General features: G+C 37.8%; 5 protein-coding genes across 5 annotated transcripts in view; 2 read left to right on the top strand and 3 right to left on the bottom strand.

Annotated features, from left to right (window-relative positions):
• The window catches only part of Cbr-bbs-9, a gene marked incomplete at both ends in the record, with an annotated part of 8,594 nt that extends 4,492 nt beyond the window's left edge, over window positions 1-4,102 (top strand). Inside the window, 10 exons of the mRNA XM_002640175.1 lie at window positions 1,470-1,568; window positions 1,615-1,718; window positions 1,792-1,878; window positions 1,969-2,016; window positions 2,298-2,349; window positions 2,397-2,548; window positions 2,839-2,991; window positions 3,718-3,784; window positions 3,830-3,918; window positions 3,965-4,102. Coding sequence (XP_002640221.1) covers window positions 1,470-1,568; window positions 1,615-1,718; window positions 1,792-1,878; window positions 1,969-2,016; window positions 2,298-2,349; window positions 2,397-2,548; window positions 2,839-2,991; window positions 3,718-3,784; window positions 3,830-3,918; window positions 3,965-4,102 — 989 coding nt within the window. The remainder of the gene's footprint in view (window positions 1-1,469; window positions 1,569-1,614; window positions 1,719-1,791; window positions 1,879-1,968; window positions 2,017-2,297; window positions 2,350-2,396; window positions 2,549-2,838; window positions 2,992-3,717; window positions 3,785-3,829; window positions 3,919-3,964) is intronic.
• An 89-nt stretch (window positions 4,103-4,191) lies between these two features.
• Window positions 4,192-4,838, bottom strand: CBG12733 (the record flags this gene model as incomplete). Its single annotated transcript, XM_002640176.1, has 3 exons — window positions 4,192-4,446; window positions 4,492-4,684; window positions 4,735-4,838. 3 exons carry the CDS (start codon window positions 4,836-4,838, stop codon window positions 4,192-4,194), a joined length of 552 nt encoding a protein of 183 aa, XP_002640222.1.
• Window positions 4,839-5,484: 646 nt separating this feature from the next.
• Window positions 5,485-6,304, bottom strand: CBG12734 (the record flags this gene model as incomplete). Its single annotated transcript, XM_002640177.1, has 4 exons — window positions 5,485-5,568; window positions 5,615-5,740; window positions 5,821-6,051; window positions 6,107-6,304. The coding sequence occupies 4 exons, from the start codon at window positions 6,302-6,304 to the stop codon at window positions 5,485-5,487; spliced, it is 639 nt and encodes a 212-aa protein (XP_002640223.1).
• A 1,576-nt stretch (window positions 6,305-7,880) lies between these two features.
• On the top strand, window positions 7,881-17,175 carry Cbr-smg-1 (the record flags this gene model as incomplete). The annotated part of the gene is given in 32 exon segments (XM_045240993.1): window positions 7,881-7,925; window positions 7,972-8,204; window positions 8,249-8,525; window positions 8,572-8,838; window positions 8,888-9,112; window positions 9,167-9,279; window positions 9,326-9,464; window positions 9,483-9,560; window positions 9,792-9,922; window positions 9,967-10,125; window positions 10,175-10,318; window positions 10,450-10,602; window positions 11,041-11,175; window positions 11,224-11,426; window positions 11,470-12,031; window positions 12,078-12,272; window positions 12,323-12,448; window positions 12,502-13,052; window positions 13,094-13,239; window positions 13,286-13,729; window positions 13,774-14,355; window positions 14,410-14,580; window positions 14,631-14,714; window positions 14,769-14,917; window positions 14,965-15,199; window positions 15,251-15,355; window positions 15,400-16,052; window positions 16,102-16,350; window positions 16,627-16,707; window positions 16,771-16,868; window positions 16,923-17,053; window positions 17,098-17,175. 32 exon segments carry the CDS (start codon window positions 7,881-7,883, stop codon window positions 17,173-17,175), a joined length of 6,942 nt encoding a protein of 2,313 aa, XP_045094958.1.
• A 1,217-nt stretch (window positions 17,176-18,392) lies between these two features.
• CBG12736 lies at window positions 18,393-20,240 on the bottom strand (the record flags this gene model as incomplete). The annotated part of the gene is made up of 5 exons (XM_045241001.1): window positions 18,393-18,575; window positions 18,623-18,910; window positions 18,959-19,060; window positions 19,965-20,165; window positions 20,211-20,240. 5 exons carry the CDS (start codon window positions 20,238-20,240, stop codon window positions 18,393-18,395), a joined length of 804 nt encoding a protein of 267 aa, XP_045094959.1.
• Between the last annotated feature and the right edge of the window lie 2,730 nt (window positions 20,241-22,970).

Consider the following 22,970-nt stretch of genomic DNA (forward strand, 5'->3'; position numbering starts at 1 on the left):
CTGAACTTGATGGCTGCCAAGAATCCATTATTGGCCACAAACAATGTCTGTGTAGATTGACAATATCCAATTGGTCCAGGTTGAAGAGCTCTGAGTGGGACGAGAGAGAATACGCATTGGTCGCCTTGAAACAGGGAAAGTTTACAGTCGATTGATTGAACCAGAATTTGAGAAGGCGAATCTTCGATCGGAATGACGCACATGTTCCAAGCAGAAGTTGTGAAGGAGTGGGAGAAAATTTCATCAAGGGATGCATGAGTGTCTTCGGAACTAGCTAAAATTTTCAGGGTTATTTTTCTATTAGAAACCCTAAACACTCTAATAGAACTCTACTAGAAGGCCACACTATATTTGCAGTGCTCAATTATCTCTGTTCGTATTCGAGCTAAAAAAAATTGTCAACTGATAAAGGATTTGCGATATTCTGAAAANCGCTCACGTTTTATTGAATAGACAGTAGTTCGGCAGAAAAAATAGGAAAACCCGAAAAAAATCGTATCCACTTGTACGTTCATTATCATATCTCGGTTCAAAAAGTACAACTTTTGACGATTTTTGGTGACCGCGTAGCCAGAGAGATTTGCTATCGATCAAAAAAAGATTTAACCAAAACGGACTGAAATGAACCTAGTTAGGAACTTTCAAAGAAAATTTCTACAAAAGGTCAAAAGTGGGGGTGCGCGATCGCTACGGTATTTAAGGGAAGAAGGGAGCGAATTTGGAAATTTGGAAATCTGTAAAATTAGAAATTCCGAGTCTTAAGAATTCCTAATTCGGAAACTCAGATTTTCGATAAATTAGAAATCTAACATTTCGGATATTTAGACATTCAGATTTTCGAGAATTTTAGAAATTAAGACCTTTCGAAGTTTAGAGATTGGTAAATTCAAAAAAATTGGAAGTTCGAGAAGTCTTTAAACTCAGAAAAGTGTTTCAAATCCCGGTCTCCAATTTTTTCTGAATTTCTGAATTGTTTGAATTCTTAAGTTTTCGAGTCGTCAAACTTTTGAATTTGCGAAATTCCAACGGTCTGAACTTTTGGAATTCAGAAATTCGGATTTTCAGAATTCGGAAAACTCAAAATGTTTTAAAACATTCGGAAGTTGAGAAATTGAGAATGACCAAACAATGAGATTCAAATTTGAAATTTCAGCAAAAGAAAACTCTGAAATTCAAAAAACTAACTTCAGTTCATATCTGAGTTTCTGAACTTCTGGATTTCTGGATACCTGACTGTCCTAAATTTTTTAGTATTGTGAAATTCGACAGAAGAATTTATAGATACGGAAATTAGAAGATTCGAAAAACCGGAATTTCAGAATTCCAGCAATTTGAAAATTGAGAAATTGAGAAAATCGAAGTTTAGAGAATCACTAAAACTACTGATATTTTAGAAAATTCTAGGGATTACTTCCAAAATTGAAAAATATATTTTTTTGCCCAACAATCTACATTTCCATCTCTTCCAGAATCCACTGCATCCCTCCAAATACAATTTTACGTTGGATCTAAAAAGTCTCCAACCAGCAACAAAGTCACAATTGCAGCACACTGTGTGTTCTCACAAAGTAAGTTTTTTAAAGTTTTGTTAATCGTTATAGTTTCAAATTCCAGTAAGTGTCACAAAAACGATCGAGCTACCATTCAAAACGCTTTTCGAAGAAACACAAGTAGACAGAAACGCCAAATATAAAGTGACAATTGATACAGCTGGAGGAGTTATTGCGTTGAATAAGCTGTTTCCAGGTTGAGAGCACACTGAAAAGTTTGCATATAAATAAAAAATTTCAGAATTCGAATCTGAAAACCCACAAGCAATCGGTTTCTCCCTTCATGGTTCCGATAAGACTATCTCAATTTTTGCTGCTAATAAATCAAGTGCGTTTTTATTTTTCATCAAGTTCAAGGGCCAAGACAAAGGTCCCACAGCGACAATTACCGTAACCTAAAAATATTTTTATTTTCCAGATTTATTTTCTATTTTTCACTGCTTTTTCAGTTATTTACCCCAAGAAAGTGAGAAATTCGAAGTTTTTCATAGTGATAAAATTAACGGAAACTGCACGAAAATCGAGAAAATAAACCCCGATAAACTCCCTTTTTTGCAAAAGTTTTAGACCTTTTTAGGTTTTTCATCTATTTTTGAAGATTCTTTTTGGATTTTTTTAAATTTTTTGCCTGAAATTTGACGGGATAGTGTTCTTGACCGAAAGATTACTGTAGATTACTGTAGAAAATCTTGTATTTTGTAGTTTTTTTGCAAACAAAAAAAATCACACAAAAAAAACGAATTGCAGGGAAAACAAATACGGAAAATCAAAATATTTTTAGGTTACAGTAGTTGTCGTTGTGGGACCCATAGCTTCGATGATTTTGTACCAGAATAATCTTTACAGACCGCTACCGTATCCAATCCGAGCATGTCTCTCTTCTCCAAATCGCTGCGAAAGAGCTAGTCTCACGGATTCAGAATGAAGTCAAAGGAATGGAGATAGGAGGAGTTATACCGTTTGAGTATATGAGAGAGACGTTAGATGATATTCAGGAGGTTAGAATTTTTAAATAACGGTAGAACCTGTATCAAAAGGGCCTATTAATGAAAGGGCAATCCGAGAGGGAATTGAATAAATAGATGATTTAAGAAAAGAATTCACTGAATTTTTTGATTAAAATTTTTTGAAAAACACGGCCGGAAAAAAGGATCCTCTCTAATTGAAGGGTCCCTGTAATAGAAGGGCTCTTCGGAGGTACCTGGGAACAATAAAAGGTCTAACATAATACAGGTGTTGTCCTTTTAATACAGGTTTTACGGTATGAAACTAAAAGTAAAATTTCCAGCTCGAGGCAAAACGAAAAGAAGATTCAAAAGTGATTGATTGTCGTATGAAGGAGGTTCGAGCTATCGAATCATTATCCTTGAATTCTTGTAAAACTGGAAATATGGGCAATCTTCAAGCTATGGATGCGCTCTTTGATAAATCTTATAGAGAGGTATGAGAACTACCGTAAACACTCTAATATATCCTATACTCGAACTTTAAGCATACATACACTCTAATAGTTCGCCACCCAAGCCGCCAACTTTGAGCTCATATATCTCATTTTCTGTAAGAGATATCAAAAAGTAATCAACTGACAAAATATTTACCATAATATGACAAATAATATAATAATAATAATAATAATATAATTATTTGCAATGCATGGGGGGGGGGGGGGGGATCGATAGATAATTTGGCAAGAAATGGGACCTGTACAAATAAAAAAGTAAAATGACCAGACGGACCGACTAGAGTCCTGTAGGTCAAGTGGGAGGGAGCAGAATATCATAAGGAATCGCTCCTACTCGCTTAGCAAACGCCACCGGACTGAGTTTAGAATTTATCACCTTACATACACGGTTCCACATAGACAAGTTTATGTGAAGAAATACTCTGCCAGTTGATCACCTTTTGATATCTCTTACAGAAAATGAGATATATGAACTCAAAGTTGACAGTTTGTCTGGCGTTCTAGTGTTTACGGTATATCGGTTCTTGTGACAGATATCAAAAAGTACTTAACTGACAAAATTTTTATTATTATATCAAAATCATTTTGCCAGTTGACCACTTTTTGATATCTGCTACAGGAAACGAGATATAAAGGTTCAAAGTGAAAGTATATGATGCGCCTTCTGTTTATCGTATTTTTGCAAGTTCAAAACGTATATTTTAGCTACTGGATGCCATGGACAGCTACAATATTTTAACGACGAAAATTGAGAATGAGAAAGCGACACTTAGTAAGTTCAAAAGTTTTTTTGAAGGATTACGGTAGCAATTTCCAGATTCTCTCTTCCAACTTGCTGCTGATCTCTCAAGGCTTTCGAGAGTGGAAACTATTCTCAGTGGTTCATTTTGGACGAATACCCAACAGGTTTTTGAAGTTTTTAAACAAAATGTTCTTCAAATTTTAATTTCAGTCTCTCCGCGATCGCCTTCAATGGGCCGTCCGAACTGACCGTGGGAAAGAGATGGCGATGATTGAGAAACTCTGTGAGCACTCCGCAAAGGAGTTGCCGAAAATCAAGGAAGAGGAAGAGGAAGGGAATGTCGAGTGACTTAAATAAAAATTATGAATATTCATGAGACAACAATAAAGTTTAACAACAAAAACAAAACAGCAAAGATAACAAAAAAGAGATCATCATTAATCCATAAGATCAAAATCGTCTCTAGTGTTGTTATAATCCATAACGTGTCGTTTGATTTTCGATGCATTCGTCCATGTAATCATATCCTCAGATACCCTTGTTACCATAAACGCAGGATCAGTGACAAGTTTCGTTCCAATTCGAACATGTCCGTGCTCAACAAGATCCGATGCCGTTTTTACAGATTCCACCATTCCGGTATTACGCATCACAACTGGGAGACGACGGCGTGCAAACGAGGCACCACTTACCTGAAAAAATTCTGAATTTTAAACTTCACAAAAGTCTATATTAACCTTTCCGATTCTTTCTAGTGTATCTCCAGTGGGAATAAGACCGGCAGCAAAGAACTTTGTTAACATATCCTCTGTGCATTTAGCTCTGAATGGATCCGATTCGGGGAGGTTTTTGATGAGCTCTGCCACTTCACGACTCTTGGCAGCTAGTGTATTGTAAAGGGCATAGTGTTCTCGCTTGGTGACGTGGAATCTGAAACAACAGCGTTATCAGCAAGGACTAAATATAATAAATTAACATACTTTCTGAGCATATCTCCTTGTCTCCCTTGCTGATCCACTTGCCACGACATGAAGTCGGTTTTCTTGAGGAGCTTCTGCTCATGGGTTTTCAGTTTTCGCACCATTCTGACTTCTGAAATGTGTAACTGCGATTTTGATTCCAAATTGCGAGCTAATAAAAAGTACAAAAACAGGCTACAAACCCGATAGAAGAAAAGATTTCAAAAAATTGGATAATATTTACAGAAGTCGTATTTCATTGATTAGGAGTAGGACTAAAGAAGTAGCCAACATAATAATAATAATAATAGAGACTTATAAAGATAAGATCCGAGGAAAAAATGATGGCGTTTTTATGTACAAAAACGATAGAGAAGAGGAGGCTACGATAAAAGAGATGTTAACCCTGACTCGCTACAAATTGTTGTATTACTTTCGATAGGTAAAGTACGCCGAGTATATTATAAGGCATGAAACGAGAAGCTGAAAATTCATGAATATTAAAGACGCGAAAGAGAGATAACCGGTGTACCATAAATCTGAGTAAATAAGAGGGTGCTCTCTGAAACGAAGAAAATATTCAAGTTTTTGCAGCAGTCGTTTTCAGTTTTGAAGACCGGTTTTTAAGGCAAAGTTTTCAGTTTCACTAGAGAGAATAAGAGGTACAAAAAGCTAGAAAAAATGAGAGTAGAAAACGATTATGAAGCGGTGGTGGTGAAGATAGAAAGCGGTGAGAATTACAAAAATGAAATAGTAGGAGAAGAGTTCTTCTTAATGACGTCGTTGACGCTTCAATTGAGAGTTGGGCGACAATGTTCGAGTAGGCGTTCTTTGACGCTTCCTATGACGTTGCACCTTAAATGTTCGAGAATTTTATGAAAATGCAAGTGTAGGTACTTACCTGGTTGGCCAAAAATTGATCTAGTGAATCCGGTCGTGGTGGAGGAGGGGGTGGTGGAGGCAAAGCAGCAGACAGCGGAAGTGGGGAGCTCAAAGTGCTCAATGGAGTTGTCTTATGGATAAGAGCCTGAAAACCATATAAGTAGGAATAAGAGATTTGAGACGTATTTTTCAAGTCTTGCAGCTTTGGAAAAAATATTTAATCACCTTTTGAAACAGCTCCACAGCAGCTAAAGTCTCTGGAGAGAACCTATTATGCGTATCAACAGTTAACATTTCATCGTTAGGAATCGCCATGTTCCTATATAAGACTTCAAGAACTATATTCATATCAACTTGAGCAGGATCTCGAAATGCTTGGAATATTTCCTTAGCCACACTAGTACATCCTGATGAGTAACCCTTTTCAAACCCTCGGCGATATATGTCAGTTGAAGTCTGAAAATATTGATTTTTTGTAACAAACTTTGTGAAATAAAGAAATGATAAAAACCTTATATAACTGCGTCGTTCCTTCTGCAGCGCCTCGAAAATTCTTCCAGGAAGAGTCCCCGTAAAGGCGAGCAACTGCTTGAGCACAGCCTTCAAAATCGTTCCACAATTTTTCGGTTTCCGATAAATCTTCCGTGCAATCACACTCTCGATTGGCGCCGCCCGTTCGAGACGAACATCCATCTTGGTGATTCGACATGTCGAGAACTGAAAAAAAAAAGAATTTTGAGAAACAAAAAGAAGGCGTTGTCGTCGTTTTCGTAAGAAATGAAGAGGAATGGGAAAACACAGCGGCGCTCTCTCAGCGAAATTGTGACCAATAAATAACCCATTATCGCCATAAAAATGAACGATTTTTGTTGGCGAATATCAGCGATTACAATGCTATATGTGGGAAATGTGAGCTAGACAAAGAATTGATGAGCCGATTGCAAAGTTATCGATCTTTAGAAAGAACATAAAACTGCTTAGAGACGCATCAGATGACGAAAGAAAATTACAGAAGAGAGGAAAAGATTGGAAGAAGATTGAGTGCGTTGGAAAAAGAGAAGAGGGAGGGAGAGACAAACTAATCTTCAAGATGAAATTGAAAGATAGAGGTCATCAGGGTTAACTTTTATATTATGTGGGAAAGAGTGTTCTTTTATTTCTCAACACTGATGTTCTCAAAAGCCAGGAAAAGTAAATAGCGATATTAAATACTATAAAGGTAGCAAAGTGACAAGGTAACGGGAATTTTGGCAACAGAACAGTACAAACTGACTTCTTGGAAAATAAGTTCTTCCTCGTTTCCGAAAAACTATCTGAGCAAAGTTAGAGGAGCCGCGAGCTAGCAAAAAGAGCTCATAGTTTCTCTGGGTCTATTCCCTTAGCTAAGGGGCTAGTATTGATTCGTTCGATGCGCCAGTAATAAATCTCAACGAAACGATTCGTAGTTAACGAAACGCGACACTTCGAACTTTGCAAAAATCGATGAAAACCTATAAAAAAAATTCTGAAACGGGCAGTATCGGGAAAAAAAGATAGAGGAAACGATTGAGAGAAAGAGACAGCGGTCTGTGTGAAGAGAAAATAGTTCCCCTCAACGTCCCGGTAGAGCGCATATTCACTGCGCCATGTCAACAGTGTGACCTCATGTTGCCAATTTTTTGAATGCTTTTTGATCATTGTTATAAACTAATTCTAGAGCTAAGATTTACATTTTTAAAAACTAAAGACTTGTTTTGAAAGCGAGAAGAATTCGAAAAGCGAGCGAAGCAAAAATTTATTCTAACGTTTACTGTATTAAAGGCGCACAGCAATTAATTATTGTTTTTACTTCACCACGATCTAAAAAAATCAAATTTGAATTTTTTGAAAAATGAGAATTTATGTCAAACATGTTTAACATGAATTCTAATATTTTAATTGGTCATTAGTCGATATTTATCTAATTTGCAGTTTTGATATCACGTGAATGTTATCAATTTATTGTGTCAAGTTCTAGTTTGAAGTTGGAGATAGCAACGTTTTTGAACGTAAATTTGAGCTGGCTGAAATTTTTAGAGGACGTGGCTAAAGGTGTCGACTGGCTTAATAATTTGTTAACTGAAAAATCTAAAAATTGATATTGAAGATGTCTCGCAAAAACAATCGATACACCTCTAAGAACCCACCTGACAAGAACCGGTCAATAATTATCTTGCTCTATAGTTTTTCTTCCCCAAAATCTCAATTTCCCTTCTTTTTCAAATCTGTCAGTTTTCAGCCTATGCAATCGTTCGTGCCGCCCAAACATGTTAACATCGAAAAACAATGATATTGGAAACTTGATAGAAATTGTGGGTTCGAATGTCCCCATTCATAAAATTAACTATTTTTTTTCAGTTTCGTCAACGAGACATCACTTATAAGGAGCGAAAAGCAACCCTTCAAAAAATCGAGGAGCTTATTCCAAAAGTTCCCGATTTAGAAGCACTCAACACAAAATGGATATATCTTTTGGATAATGCCGTTTGGCCGTTGATTGTAAAATCTGATCGAATGGATTTGAAGAGTCTAGCTGGAAAAGTCACCAGACATGTCGGAGCTCTTCTCTTTGATTCACCTTTTTATCCAGAGTAAGAACATCTAATCTTATTCCAACAAGTCTTATTTTTTACAGATTCCTCCTTTGGCTAGGAACTCTTCTCCAAAACACACCGAAGAAAAATGACGACGCACGAGCAGATATCGTATTCTCCGTCTACTATATAGTTGGAGCTATCAGCCAAAAATCCGAGAATCGCTTGGGAAAAAACGATGAGGAATATGTTCGAAAATCGTTGGAATGGCTGATTCGAGTGATTCCAAACTCGTCGAGTGCAGTTTACAATAACTGTTTGAAAGGGATTATTCTCATCTCAAACACCTTTCGAAAAGTTACAGATGATTTGTATGAGGTAAAAAAAAAAAGGTATTTAGAAGTTTTTTATAAAAAAGTTTCAGTCATGCCTACGAGCCATCGTATCGAATTTCCCTGATTTCAATAGCCATGAAAAGAATTTTGAGCGACTTCTGGACACCGTCAACTTGTTTTCCGATCACTTCTCAAAAGATCCAGTGCTCGCAGAGGAGATGGTACGAATCATCCGACCCGATATTAAAAAGAATGGACTACGAAATACAAGAGAGTTGAAGAAACGGCTAAAATTGACTATGGCTATTGTGAAAATGGCCAAGAGTCAGCAGATTCTAGTTGAAACCAATGAGATGGTAATTTTCTTATTCCTAACAAAACTTTTGAAAAATGATAATAATCCAGATGTGTGAGTTACAAGCAGAGCTGGAAGGAAACGGTGGGAAATGGTCGTCTGCTGCTCTTATCACCATCATATGTGACCTTCTTAACGAACTTCTGATCCTTGGAAAAAATGATGCGGAAATGCGACAAAGTGTTGAAGAATCGTTAGGAAATCTTCTAAAAGATTTGAATCTGTCAAAGCAAAACACGAAAGAGAAACAGGCATTTTTCAACTCATTAGCGAAGGTTTGTTCAAATTATTAATTGAATGAGATTTGAGCCCCGTGTCAGTTTGTTCAGATTGTCAAACAACTTCCCGCGGAGTCAGATGTCAAAACTCGAATCCATCATATTGTTTTCAATTCGGATACTGGTCTATTCAATATCCAGAATGATGATAATCGAATTTTTGGGTGCGATTTAAGCTATAATTTTCGAATGTATGGTTTTTTCTTTCAGACATAATACGATCTATCGAGACTTGGTCAATTTGATTTCCGTCCTTTTGACACCAACTTCTCTCAGTCATCTTCAAGCGACATACACTGATTTGAGAAAGATAATGATGGAAAGCATGTCGAAACTGAAACAAAGTGAAGGAAGCAGTGTTAGTGTCAGATGGCATGAATCCATACTTCTCCTGTTCTTCTCTGCGTTACAGGGAATATCATGTGCAAAAAGCTCGCTTATTGTTGTAAGTGATATACCGTAAAACCTGTAATAGAAGGTCTCCTGCTAAAGCTATGAAAGAATTGTCAATCGAAAAATTGTTTATCATAATATCAGAAATGTTTTGTCAGTTGACACATTTTCGATATCTTTCACAGGAAAGATAATTTAGCTCAAAGTTAACGGTTCGGGACCCTTATACTACAGGTTTGCAGTATCAAAAACGAAGAAATTTTTTATCAAAATTTAAAATCAGATGATTGGAATCCGTCCGTCGATTTTCGAATTGTTTTGTGATGAACTACCGCTGACAGAATATTGGCTCGCTTCTAACCATCCGGAAGTCTATCATATCTTCATAACCATTCTGGTTGGACATCTCAAAGCGTGAGTTTTGTTTTTATAGCTTACAGACAACAGCAGGATTTCAGACACGACTTCTATGTTTCCCAATCTGACTATTTGGTTCATGGAGAGACACCAACCGGACACGCCTACGGGCAGACGAAACGAGAATATGTCAGAAAGCAAGTCATTGCTCTCCATAAAATTATCGGTGGTTTTGGGAATCGGTTGTGGAAAAAGACCAGGTAAAATCGAAATTTCGAACTTCTGAAATCTCTTGATTTCTCAATTTAGGTTCCTCATCTCCACTTGGCTTCATTCCCTTGTCGTTATAGCACGCGATCAAAAGATAAGTGCCGAGAGTTTCAGACTAAAAGAATGGGTTCGGTTGAGAAATACAGTAATCCAGCATTCAGTACTCGATTGGAACAATGAAAGGTTTGTATTGATCTCTACTCCTGGAAGAACTGGTATCCCCACCTATTCCCTTTATTATATGACACTTGTAAAAGTGAAATTGAGATGGACAGAAAACCAGTTCGTCCAGATGACTGAACACTGAATTTCAGCATCAACCAAGCCTTGACCGTCCTTTCAACAGTTACCAATTGGTCAGCATTGCCTCTAGAGTTGAACAAAGATATCACTGATAAAACAAAAAAAGCCACATGGAAGGAAGCGACGACGATTTGGGAATCTGGAGATTTTAAAACCTATATCAGGTGAGTCAAGAACCGAACAGAAAGACTGGAACGAATGAAGAAGCAATTTATCTCTCAGCTGTTTCAATTTTCAAATAAGCGCACACTCTCAGAAGTGTTTATGTATTTATGAGGGGAGAAGACAAAAAAGAACTGGACGGATAATCGGTGGCTGCGTAGTCGCCGCGGACATGTACACCTTTTTTGAACTTTTCTCTCTCTGTTTTGTACCAAAAATGTGGTCCGAAACAGTTTTTTTTTGCAAAACGAGCTTTCAAGGCTTGTTTGTTTACTTGACTAAAACTAGACTCCCTTTTAGTGTCTACCCTCTCCCTTTGAAAAAACGCCTTTTTGTTTTTCTCATCTATTTGCACCTGCGCCTGAAACGAGAGTTTCCGTATGAGATACTTTAGGGATTAGAAAAACAAGACATGTTTAGTTGAAGCCAATGATTTCCAGACAAAGCCTATCGACCACCTACCAAATGAGTCAGGAACGGCAACAGAAACAGATTGGTTCCACGAGTTTTGGAGCGGAGGAGTTCAATTTGGTTACGAATTTCCTGCTCAAACAGATTGTTCCAACTACATTCAAGTTTGTTTCAGACACTTTATTCTTTGTTTTCTAACCAATTTTTTGCAGAAAAGGCCCATATGTGTGGATGGATGAAGTACTTGAAACGGCGATTCAAGGATGTAAGAACATCTCTCAAGAGAAGTCAGACGTGCCAGAAACGTTTATGGAGAAATGGGATTGGATTATTAATCAAACTGCAAATTTCTGTATCGTCAATAAAATGAAAACTCCATTGGGGAAACCAATGCAGACGTTTGCAGCTTTTGAGAGTGAGTTTTAAATTATATTAAAAAATATATATTTCGAATTCAGATGAAATCAAACGACTCGCCAAAGAGGTTATCAATCGTAAGAGTAGTGATAAGAAGCCGAAATCCACAACAGAAGACGTTCCACCACCGGCAACTCCTCCATTGAAATTTTCCATTCAGTGGCTTCGTGTTCATCTTCTTTTGAAACTAATTGAAGTTTTGGAGAAGATCATGATTTCTTCAATCCGCGGTGGTTCTTCCATTTTCAACTTGACAGAGATTCCAGTTACTGCCCGACAATTCTTCATAATGAACTCTTCGAGTTGCGAAGTTTGGCTCAATCGAGTCTACTATCCAGCACTCATTGTTGCTTACTTCAACGGATACTATGGCTTGGTCATTCGATTTGGGTCCAATGCTCTCAATCACTATGCTCGTCAAAAGGGTTCCGATGAGAAAATGATTACGAATGGTGTCTGCACTGCTTGTCTCATGTCTCTCTCGATGGCTGTTCTAGGGGAACCAATGGAAATTGTTGGATTGAGACGAAGAGTTCGAGAAGAGTTTGGAACGGAAATGGGTCAGAAGTTAATGGAAGCGCTAGGAGAAATGGCCAGTGCAAGGTTTGTTTTAGTAATAATGGAAGTGAAAATTACTGAAAATTTATAGATACGAAATCGCATTGGTGCAACTCGAAGCTATTCTTGTTGTTGATAGCAGTATCAACGAAACTCTTCGTATCATTATCCAAATTGCGATAACTGACATGCTGAATCGAATCCGCCTTCCAGACGCTGTCAGATATTACAAGAAAACTCTATTTGGAGAAGACGAAGAAGCACAAGTAGCGGAAGATTTCAGATCGTGAGACATTGTTTATCGGATCTTTTATTATAACTGTCAATTTGTTTCAGAATTGAAATGCTCACAAAATTCGAAAAGCTGAACTACGGTGTTGCCGAAAAGAGACAAGTTGTTGATTGGAGTGCTCGTGAACGTCTTCAACTTGTTGAATCCGCATATTCACAGACTATGAAGAGGTAAACTTTGAATTCCATAAACACTTTGACTCATTGTTCCCAAGTTCTTTCAGAAACGAACTCCTCGAACTGCAAAAAGAGATGTCAGCGATGGGAGCACTTGCATTGAGTGCTGATTCATCGTGCAAACTGTATTCGGATATATCTTCCACATCTCTTGTCATAGCGAATCTAGTCGATCGAATGACTGGAACATCGCATTGGAAAAATCAGTTGACCGATGTGGAAATGTTTGATAGAGCCGAAGAAGGAAACGAGGGAGATAAGCTGACGATCTGTAGAAAACTGATGCATTGGGGACGACACATGAAACATCATCGTGGTCAATCGTTCGCAGCTCATGGAGAAATCATTCGTTTCTCTCGAAAGACTTCCAACTGTGAACTTGCTTTCTTCCATATAAATTCAGCGATTCGAGGGGAGAAACTGGAAGCTTGGCAACGTTTGGAAGTTGAGAGACAACGATTGAAACTTGTAAAATCTCAACATTTTGATGTTCGAGTTCGAGAAATGAATGAAGTTTTTGGATCGTTGGCTGACGTTTTCAGCACAAGTATTGAGATGAAACAGAAATTCCAGAATCTTGACGACCAAACGAAAGATTGTAAGTGATTCTTTAGAATCTCATTGATCAGAAAATTGCAGTAATGGTAGCCAATGGATACCTGAGTGACATTGCAAAACGAGAGGAGCACATGAGTCGAGCAAGCATTCAACTCGCTGATTTCTTTGACACACTTCCAACTATCGATACCGTTCTCACTCCGAACTTATACAATACCATCATTTGGGTAAGCATCTTTGTATCGAATATTCCCTTTATTTCAAAATTTTCAGTCTGAAATTCAATCCCGCTCGAACAGTTTATCATGTGGCTATGCTGGTTTGGTTGGTGCTCTCTACAACTTGTCCGCCGATCTATGTCCTTCACTTGCGAAAGCTCATCTCAAAATGGCGAAGTGGACATACGAGATGGCGAAAATTGAGAACTTCCCTAATATAAGTCCATTCGCCCTCTACCAATTTGGACAGACGGCACAAGAAAACGAGGAGCTGTGGAGGAGTTTAGATGCGACGAGTCTTGTGAATCTGGAGAAACAAGTTAGAAAAATTGTTCCGGATGCCATGCGAGCCAGTGTTCTTCTCTCTCCGAACAATCCATATCTGCTTCTATGGGAAGCAGCCAGCGCTCACCGTCGGAAATTCCTTTGCATCACGGTCTCTTCGTATTTCCAGTTTATCCACAACATGTCCGGAGACTTTGAGTGTCTTCCCTACTCGGTAAGTTTCGAGTTTCTGAGTTATCTTATGTTTTTATTCTTTAGAAACGAGAAGAGACCACTCTGGCGACTCTGAGAATTCTGGAAATGCTTGTGAAGCACGGAGAAGTGTTGGTTGATGTTATAAACGATGGATTGAGCAGGACCAATGTTCATGTTTGGAAAGAAATCCTCCCGCAACTCTTCGCTCGCCTTTCTCACCCATCTGATCACATTCGTAAAACTCTGGTTGATCTGATATCTCGTGTCTGTACAGCTGCTCCACACGCAGTCGTTTTTCAAGTTGTCTCTGGAGCAGCTTCATCCACTGAAGTGTCTGATCTGGAAGAGCAACAGAATGATGATCGCAATCGAGTTCGTGCTTGCTGTGAACAACTGGAAACTAAAATGGCTCAGTCGTATCCGAATCTCGTCAGAGATGTCCGCCAATTTGTTGCTGAATTGGAGCGGATCAATTTGCTGAACGAGGAGAAGTGGTCGGTTGTACTAGGAACCATGGAGCATGAAATGGAAAAGAGATTAGCGTTGATAAAAGCTGAAAATGCCAAAACCGACTTTTCAATGCATTTGATGCCAAAACAGAAAGATGAAATCATTTCGAAGAAGACCAAGCTACTTACCAGACAGGTGAATATCTAATCTAGATTAGTTTTTAATTTTAAATTCAATATATAATTTTAGATCTTTGATGTTCTTGATGAACTCTACGAGAAAACGATTGTGGCACAACCTGAGACTGAGAATGAGAAGGAATTCTTTAACACATTCTCCGAAATGTTGACAAAAGCTCATACGGAATCGAAAAACAATCGATACAACTCTCCAGAAGCTTCTTGGGCGCCATTCAAGAATGTAATAGCTTGCGGATCTAATCGAACTAAACTATTCATATTCCTTTTCAGCTGGTTTCGAACTTCGCTCACAGAACCAACAAAAAAGGAATGCAAACGTTCCAAACGGCGGATATCTCCCAATATTTGGCTACTGTAAGTTTGGAGCTCAAACTTGAAATCCAAAAAATCGCAACCATTTTTTTTCAGCTCGGAAAATCATGTGTTCCAATGCCTGGTCAAGAATCTGTTGAATTTGATCGTGTCGTTTCGATTGCTCGTGTCGCTGATAACGTTACCATTCTCCCTACCAAAACAAGACCAAAGAAGCTAGGATTCATTGGATCCGATGGAAAACAGTAAGAACCAAAAATAGCTCTAATATCTTTAGTTCTGATAATTTCCGACTCGCATTCTTGTTCAAAGGACGCGAAGATCTTCATCTCGATGAGCGTGTCATGCAATTCCTCCGTTTGTGCAATGTGATGCTTCAGTCTGAGAAAGGAAAAAGCCGGCAGATTGCTGAATACCAAGCACACCATTACGCTGTAATTCCACTCGGACCTCGTTCAGGACTTATCAAATGGGTTGAGGGAGCTACACCGATCTTCCACATTTATAGAAAGTGGCAGATGAAAGAGGTTAGTCTTTATTAGTAGGAGTGACACTTTTTGACAATTTGTTACTTCCAGAAAGCTCTGAAACAAGCTACGAAGAAGAATGGAGAGACGGTTCCGGAAATAGAGAAACCAACGAACATGTACCACAATATGATACGGCAAGCATTCACTGCTCATGTAAGTTTCTCAGATAAAATTACATTCTAGTTGTTTTTATTTAGAATATCGACGCCATAATCGCTTCGGATCGTTCGAAATGGCCTGCCCAAATCCTTGAGGAAGTTTTCGATGGTCTATGTTCCAAAACACCAACAGATTTGATAAGTCGTGAGATATGGATGCGTGCTAATGATTCCACTGCGTGGTGGGCAGTCACTAAACGGTATGCAAGATCGCTGGCAGTGATGAGTATGGTTGGGTCGGTATTGGGATTGGGAGACAGACATTTGGATAATCTATTGGTGGATCTGAAGTACGGACATGTAGTTCACATTGACTACAATATTTGTTTCGACAAGGGAAAGATCCTGAGAATTCCGGAGACCGTACCATTCCGCTTGTCTCGAAACATGCGACACGCTCTTGGGCCATCTGACATGTACGGTACATTCCGCGAATCATGTGTTCATGTTCTATCGACTCTCCGTTCTGGTCATCAAGTTTTGACGATGCTTCTTGATGCATTCGTATTCGACCCACTAGTTGATTGGACCTCCCACGATAACATTTCAACGTCTGGAGGTGTCTCATTGGCTCTTCAATTGGCTGTTTATGGAAGTAGCTGGAAAGCAAAAGCGAGAGAAAGATTGACGGATACGATCGAATTGTTCCAGTTGAGAGTCACTGAATTGCAAGCACTTTGGATGAGTAATCGGTAGGTTTTTTGTTTTAACAATCCAGTACTATAGTAGCAACTATTTCAGAGAAGACCTATACCATTGGATGAAACAAGTGACTGATTGTCTTCTCGCTGAACAGAGTATCATGGGAATGAATGGAGCTTATGCTCAACAACGAGTGAAAGCAGGCACCGAGCTTCGAGAAGCAGTCGCAAGGCATCAGGCGCTAGCCAAAGAGTTCCGTCCTTTGATACGCGTGATAGGAAAGGAGAAAGAAGAGTTTGCCGATTATCTGAAGTTCTACAAGCAGGCATTTATTGATCCACTTTTGAAGTGAGTTTCAAAAAACCATAGTTTACTGTATACCGTTAAACCTCTAATATAAGGGCCCCCTAAATTTTAACTTTGAGCTCATTTATCTCGGCTCCTATATGAGATATATTAATTCTGGCAACTGGTAAAATGTTGGTGATATTATGATTAAAATTTTATCAGTTAGCAGATTTTTATATCTTTCACAGAAACCGAGATAAATGAGCTTAAACTTCACAATTTGGGGGCCCTTCTATTACAGATTTTAAAGTAATTCAAACAATCCTTTGCTTTCAGAGGACACTCAGCTCTCCGTCACGAATTAGACATTGACACTTGTGTGCAGAATTTCAATATAGTCATGCAAAACATTGATGTGTAAGTTGCTTATCTTTATATATCAGTTTCTGAATAATCAGAAACTCAATTCACTGATTGCAGAGTATTCATGAGTCTGATCAGCCTCTCCACTATGCCTATAGACTCGGTCTCTTCGCGTGCTTCACAGAAGCAGTTCAATGCACCGCCGGGACTCGAAAGTAAGATTAGAACGCTTTCGTAACGTATAGGTTATTAATTTTCAAAATTTTCAGATGTTTGGGTTTTGCAACAAGAGCAACAGGAGAATTCGCAAGCTCGAGAAGTCGTCCGACGTGTCGAAAGACGACTGAACGGATGGCTCGATGGTTCTGCTCCGGATAGGAAGTTGTCGCCTCGAGAAGAGGTAAAATTCAGAACGAGTACCAATACAACGTTTCTCGTTTTCAGGCTGACGTACTTATCGCAGAAGCAACATCATCTGCCAATTTGGCACAAATGTACGAAGGTTGGACAGCTTGGGTCTGAATACATTCACACAATGACACACCGACTTTTTCTTGTCGTTTTGTCTTGTCAATGTCATCTTCAATTTCATTCAGAAGGAATAACTAGCGAGAGATGATTCCGATTCATTGTTTGCTACTTCTGTTTATTTTTGAAGCGCTAGATGGCCACCGGCGTTGAAATCCAAATCAGAGAAATTGTGAGAGCCCCAATGCCACAAGGCCAATATATTCAATATGTTTCCAGAAAATTCTCAAATCGTGCTCGTAATTCGCCATTTGCCACCCTCCTCGCATCAATCCACTTCACCCATTCCGTTCTTTGCAAGAATCTGTTACGTCGATAATTGATTCCAATCACTCCCCCGGAACAAAAGAAAACAATTTAAATCGGTCTCTTCTCATTTTTAAAGTTTCCATGTTTATGCCGGTTCTGAAGTAGATTCCCAGGCGAAATTTCAATTAAAGTAGGAATTTCTCCTGAAATTCGGCTTTGGACACGGCATTACAAGAAAAAAACTTGAAATTCATCCAGTTCTAGTTTTATTTTTCTCATCCCATTTCCCCTTTTTTTCATACATGTTTCTTACCCATACCCACATGTTTTCAATTAACCCAACGGATTCATTTTTTCTCTTATTCGTTTTTATTTTTTATTACAAATCCTGACCCATTATTGATAGATTTTTATACTCGGTTTTTTTTTGGAAAGTTTCACTTCTATGTTAATAATGGGATAATAAAGGTTTTGGAATGGAACAACTGAATTTGAACAGAACAAAGACATGAATTACTGGGCAACGACAACAGAAAACAAATAAAATAGTATTATAGTTACCATATTCCCTCTAATAGAAGGTCCTCCATACTTCCACCTTGAGCCAATTCAGCATAATCCCTCTAAAGCCCAATTCCAACCGTTAACTTTGAGCTCAATTATCTCGATTCCTGTGCAAGATATCAAAAATTTATCAACTGATGAAATATTGGTAACGTTATGATAAATGCAGTTGACACATTTTTGATATCTATTATAGGAACCGAGATAATTGAGCTCTAACTAAGTAAGTCGGGTGGGTTTCTATTACAATTAGAGCAAATACAGTATACCAGAATTTTGCTGAGCATTTGGATAGGAAAAACGAGGGATCGTTATGCTTCTCAAATTGTTGTTTCAGTTGCAGAAATTAGAAAAATTTTGTATAATTTTTTATCAATTTCACAGGTATCAGTAAAAGTTCAATGCATTTTTAAAGTTGAATTCCAGATTCGGAAAATCTGATTCTCATAGTTTTGAGCTCCAACATTTCCGGTCGTTTTGATCCTCACTGTTCTTTTAATTGAATTCCGTTTTCTTTGCTTCATCTTCCTATTCAGACAAACTGCGATCACTCCAACCACCAGATTGTTGAAAGATATCATCTGGAAACAAGACTTTTTTGGAAATCAGCGATTTGTGAATTCCCTACAGTAGTGAAAGCTCCTCTGCATGCCATCAAATCGATTGAATCGGGAATAATCTTACTTCCGAAATATCTCAGAATTCCTATACCAACAATATACAGAGAAAATAATAAGAAGTGACATGATATAACAGATACTGAGAATTTGGTTGACTCGTAGACTTCTTCTAATTGGTATTTTGAAGACAGATAGTTTTTTGAATTCCTTATTTGATTATTTTTACGATGCTGGTACATACTAAACAAGAAATTGATGAGATTCAGAATTCCCATGACACAGAAATATATGAACATCTGAAAAATCCAAAATTGGGGATCGTGTCCAACAAAGTGAAGTCTCACTTTCGGTGCAACCGCTTTCGGAAAGAAAATAAATGAAATAGTCTTATCAGTAAACAGCTCATCACAGTAGATGTAGTAAATAACCAAAATATCTAATAAAATCTGTAAAAATTACCATTATGTTAGTAGTTTAAAGGTGGGCGGACAGGAGATTTTTCGTAGTTTTTTTGTAGCTAGAGTATGCATTCTAACGTGACGGTGTACAACGCTTAATGTCACTCTGCGTACAGCTGTCGTCCTCGCCTTTATGTATGCAAACGGGCGTGCGCTTTCTCTTTGCCCGCGTGGCTCAGTCGGTAGCGGCGCCGCACCCTCAATCATCGTCCTCACAAGTTCAACTCCTCGAGGGGCATCTTTGAACGGAATTTCGAGAACATTATTTTTTTCATGTCCCCCCACCTTTAATACATTCTAAATACATTAAATACAGATAAAGTTAGGGGGGGGGTCCAATTCTAATTTTAGGGGGGGGGGGGGGTCCAATTCTAATATAAGGTCCAATTCTAATTTTCTTCGTTTCATTCTTCATTGCAATCCACCTTTCGATAGAAATAGAAATGGGGAAATGAGTATAGAGAGTCATGAAATAAGAAACCGATATATTTCCAATTTTAAGATCTTTCGAAGGTATGAATAGATCGCACGGATGTTTCGAAAAGAATGGGATCATTATTTCAATTGTCTGAAATTATTTTTATGAACGAAAAGGGGATCTGTATTATGAATACTATTAAACCTGTATTAGAAGGGCCGGCCCTCCAATTGTTCCAAAGTACCTCCAAAGGACATTTCTATCACAGGGACCCTTCAATTAGAGGGTAACCCTTTTTTCCATTGATTTCGAAATTTTTCATTTAGAAAAATCGTTGAATTCTCGTTCAAATTTCATGAACATCTATCAAACGGGAATTTTCATTTATTTCAAACAACACATTTTGATGAAGGCCAGTCTATTACAGGGGCCCTTCTAATACAGGTTTTATGGTAATCTTTGTTTCAAGCTTACCGAAATAACTCCCAAATCTAACGAAAGCAGAAGAACTGAAACGAAATAAAATGCAAAGAGAAACTTTAAATTTCCATGGAAACTAGTTTTGCATAGTTTCAAAGCTATGAAATAGATCAATGGGATCATGGAGGCAACTGAAATCACCAAGTTTACATACAGAGAATATCGATACAACGAGTTATAGGTCAATTGATAAGCCTGAAGCAATCGTTTTCGGGAGACTGGAAAATGTTTTGGACTCACTGAAAAACAAATATCCGGAAGAGCAGGCATAATTTTGAACCAAAACTTTTAGATTATGAAGAATTCTAAGATTTTTGTTCTTGAAGTAGCCCCTCTCCGTTTCCTTAATAAATTATCCGGGGCATAAAATCTAGGAATTGGGTACAGAGTCCAATTTCAGTTTCCGGTAAACAAAAGTTCAGAAGGTTCAAAGTAAGGATTGAGAACCAGAGGGAATACTGTAAAATATGAATATACCAGCTTGTTCGCCGCGCATCCGGCGCATCAAGCAGTTGACTGGTGCGCCGTGGGCATGATTTAACCTATTTTTTCACTTTTTAGATTTTTTTTCCTCATTTTTTTCATTTCCAAATTTTTAAGCATATTTTTTCACCAGCAAGCTGGTGCGCCTTCCGCGCGATTCAATCTATTTTTTTCAAATGTTCGTCGCTTCGTTTCTCACTTTTTCTAAATAAAAGGGTCACGTAAATATATATGTATTTTTCAATTTTTTCAAAAGTCCACAGGCGGACACGAGAACGGACAGACGCCTCTAGCGTTTTATTAGTAAGGGAGATTCCCAACTTTTCACTTCCTATTTTACCGTTTGATTTTCCACTTTCAATTTTTTGAACCAATTTTTTCGCTTCCAATCTTATTTTCCAATTATTTTCTTTTTTGTTCACGTAACGCAATAAATTGATAAATCAATCAATATAATGTCACGTCCCCCAGCTTCTGTCCACGCTGAAAAATATTCAACGTATTGAAAAAAATTTCTCTGTGAAATCCCACTGTTTGAATTTTATTGTTGGATAATTTTCACAAGCTCTTTTCTCTGGTAAGAAGCTCTTTGCATACGCGTAATTTTTTGGTCCACTTTCTTTTTTTCTTTCGATTGGTCGATTGCGAAAAAAGTACTAGAAGGTCCTAAGGGTCGCCATGTTTTGGGGTTCATGGCTAGGTGTTTTTCACTGAACGTCCCCCTTTCAAAAGAGATTCAATCAAAGATTAAAAGGAATGAAGAAATATCAATAAAAAGCGTACGGAAGGCTTCTCACAAGGGAAAAGGAACTTTGGAAATTATCCAACAATGGTCCTCGGAGAACACGGGCGGGGGGGCCCTTTCATGTACTGAGCCTCTACGTGGCGAAAGGGATCAACAGACAGAAACGCCTGGCTAATCAGTACACTTGTTATTTTTCTTAAGTTGTAGTTTTCATAAAAACCATGTTTTTCTGTTGATTTTGATCTTTTTCAGGAGTCTGGAGTGTAAAACAGACCTGAATTGAAAACTTCGCATCCATAGAATTTTTTTTTGAAAATTTCTAGTATTTCAGCTATGTGCCGATTTCTGAAAAGTTCCCTTTTTGGGCAGCTTTTTACTGAAAACGTGAAAAAAAACCGAAGTCTTCCAGAAATCGGCTAATAGCTGGAAAACTAGGAATTTTCAAAAAATTCTGTGAATGCAACGTTTTCAATCTAGGTATGTTTCACACCCTATATGTTTTTGTATATCTTATTGACCTGTGTAATAAAAGTGAAAACCAATTCTACCGTAACCCAGTTCTGTTGAGTATACCTGTCAACCTTATCCCATGATCCATATCTCTTTTCTCCCCTCTCAATAATCAACATCATTTGTTTTCCTCTTCGTTTTTTTTTCCGCAAGCATTTTTCCGCACAGCAACTTTTCTGCCCGGTGCACTGTTTATTTTCTCTCTTTTTCTCCCATCTCACCACTCATTTCCGGTCGATTTACATTCTTTTTTTTCACCTTCTCTCTCTCCCATCAACACTTTTTTCTCTCTTATTTTTTTTTCTTCGGTAGCTTCTGGCTGCTGCCATTCCCATTTACGGTTTGCTCAGTGACCACACAACGAGAGACAAGAGAGTGTGTAAGACGAAGAGACGCAGAGAAAGCAGGAAGAGATGTTAGGAATGGAGAAAAAAAGCGAGAGTAGATTAGTTTCTGTTTCGGTATTGGCATTTCCTGTGGGCTCCATTTCCTGTATGCCGAACGGAGAGTTGCTTTGTAATTAAGATGATTTGGGTTCAATTTAAATGTTCCAAGATTCTCTATTTCATACCATAGGCCTAGTAAGAGATGGATGGCTCGTATCAGTATGTTTTTGTGGAAAGTTAACTTTACAATTTTCATGAAACAGTAATATTTTTGCACGGAATTCCTTACTAACAACATCCGAAATCTGATATTTTCTTCAAATTGGATTCTGAAAAACTGAAAGTTTCAACCAAAGTTTAGTTGAATTAGATAACTGTTTTCGTCAACAAGAATTAAAAAAAGGTTTTTAGGTGATAACGAAATAACGCATTGATGCCAAAAAGTGCCTCCAGTTTTGCCAGAAAAATGTGCTGACTCAAACGAAATTTTGAACTTTTCACGCTCTCCCACAGAACAATTCCGAACTGCAAATTAATTTTTGATCTACAGAAAAAAGTTTGGCGCGATCCCAATTGCAGGTCTAAAACCATAAATTCAGAATTTTTTATCTGATTTTGTGGAATTCCAAGATAATTCAAATGATTTTTAAAAAATTAATTAGTGGTTATAGATTCATGTATGGTCGTTTTCCGGAAGAAAAATGTTAAAAATGGTCATTTTTGAAAGTTTTTTACAGAAAAAATCTATCTCCTCTTTCAGCTTTTGACATTTCTAGTTCTATAGCTCAAAAAAACCGTAATTATTTTTTCTACATTTTCTGTAGATGAATTTTTAATTTGCCTGATAAAACTTTTTTATAATTCAAAAACCTCATG

The sequence above is a fragment of the Caenorhabditis briggsae genome (genome assembly GCF_000004555.2).
Source record: "Caenorhabditis briggsae complete genome, chrI, whole genome shotgun sequence".
Taxonomy (NCBI): Eukaryota; Metazoa; Nematoda; class Chromadorea; order Rhabditida; family Rhabditidae; genus Caenorhabditis; species Caenorhabditis briggsae.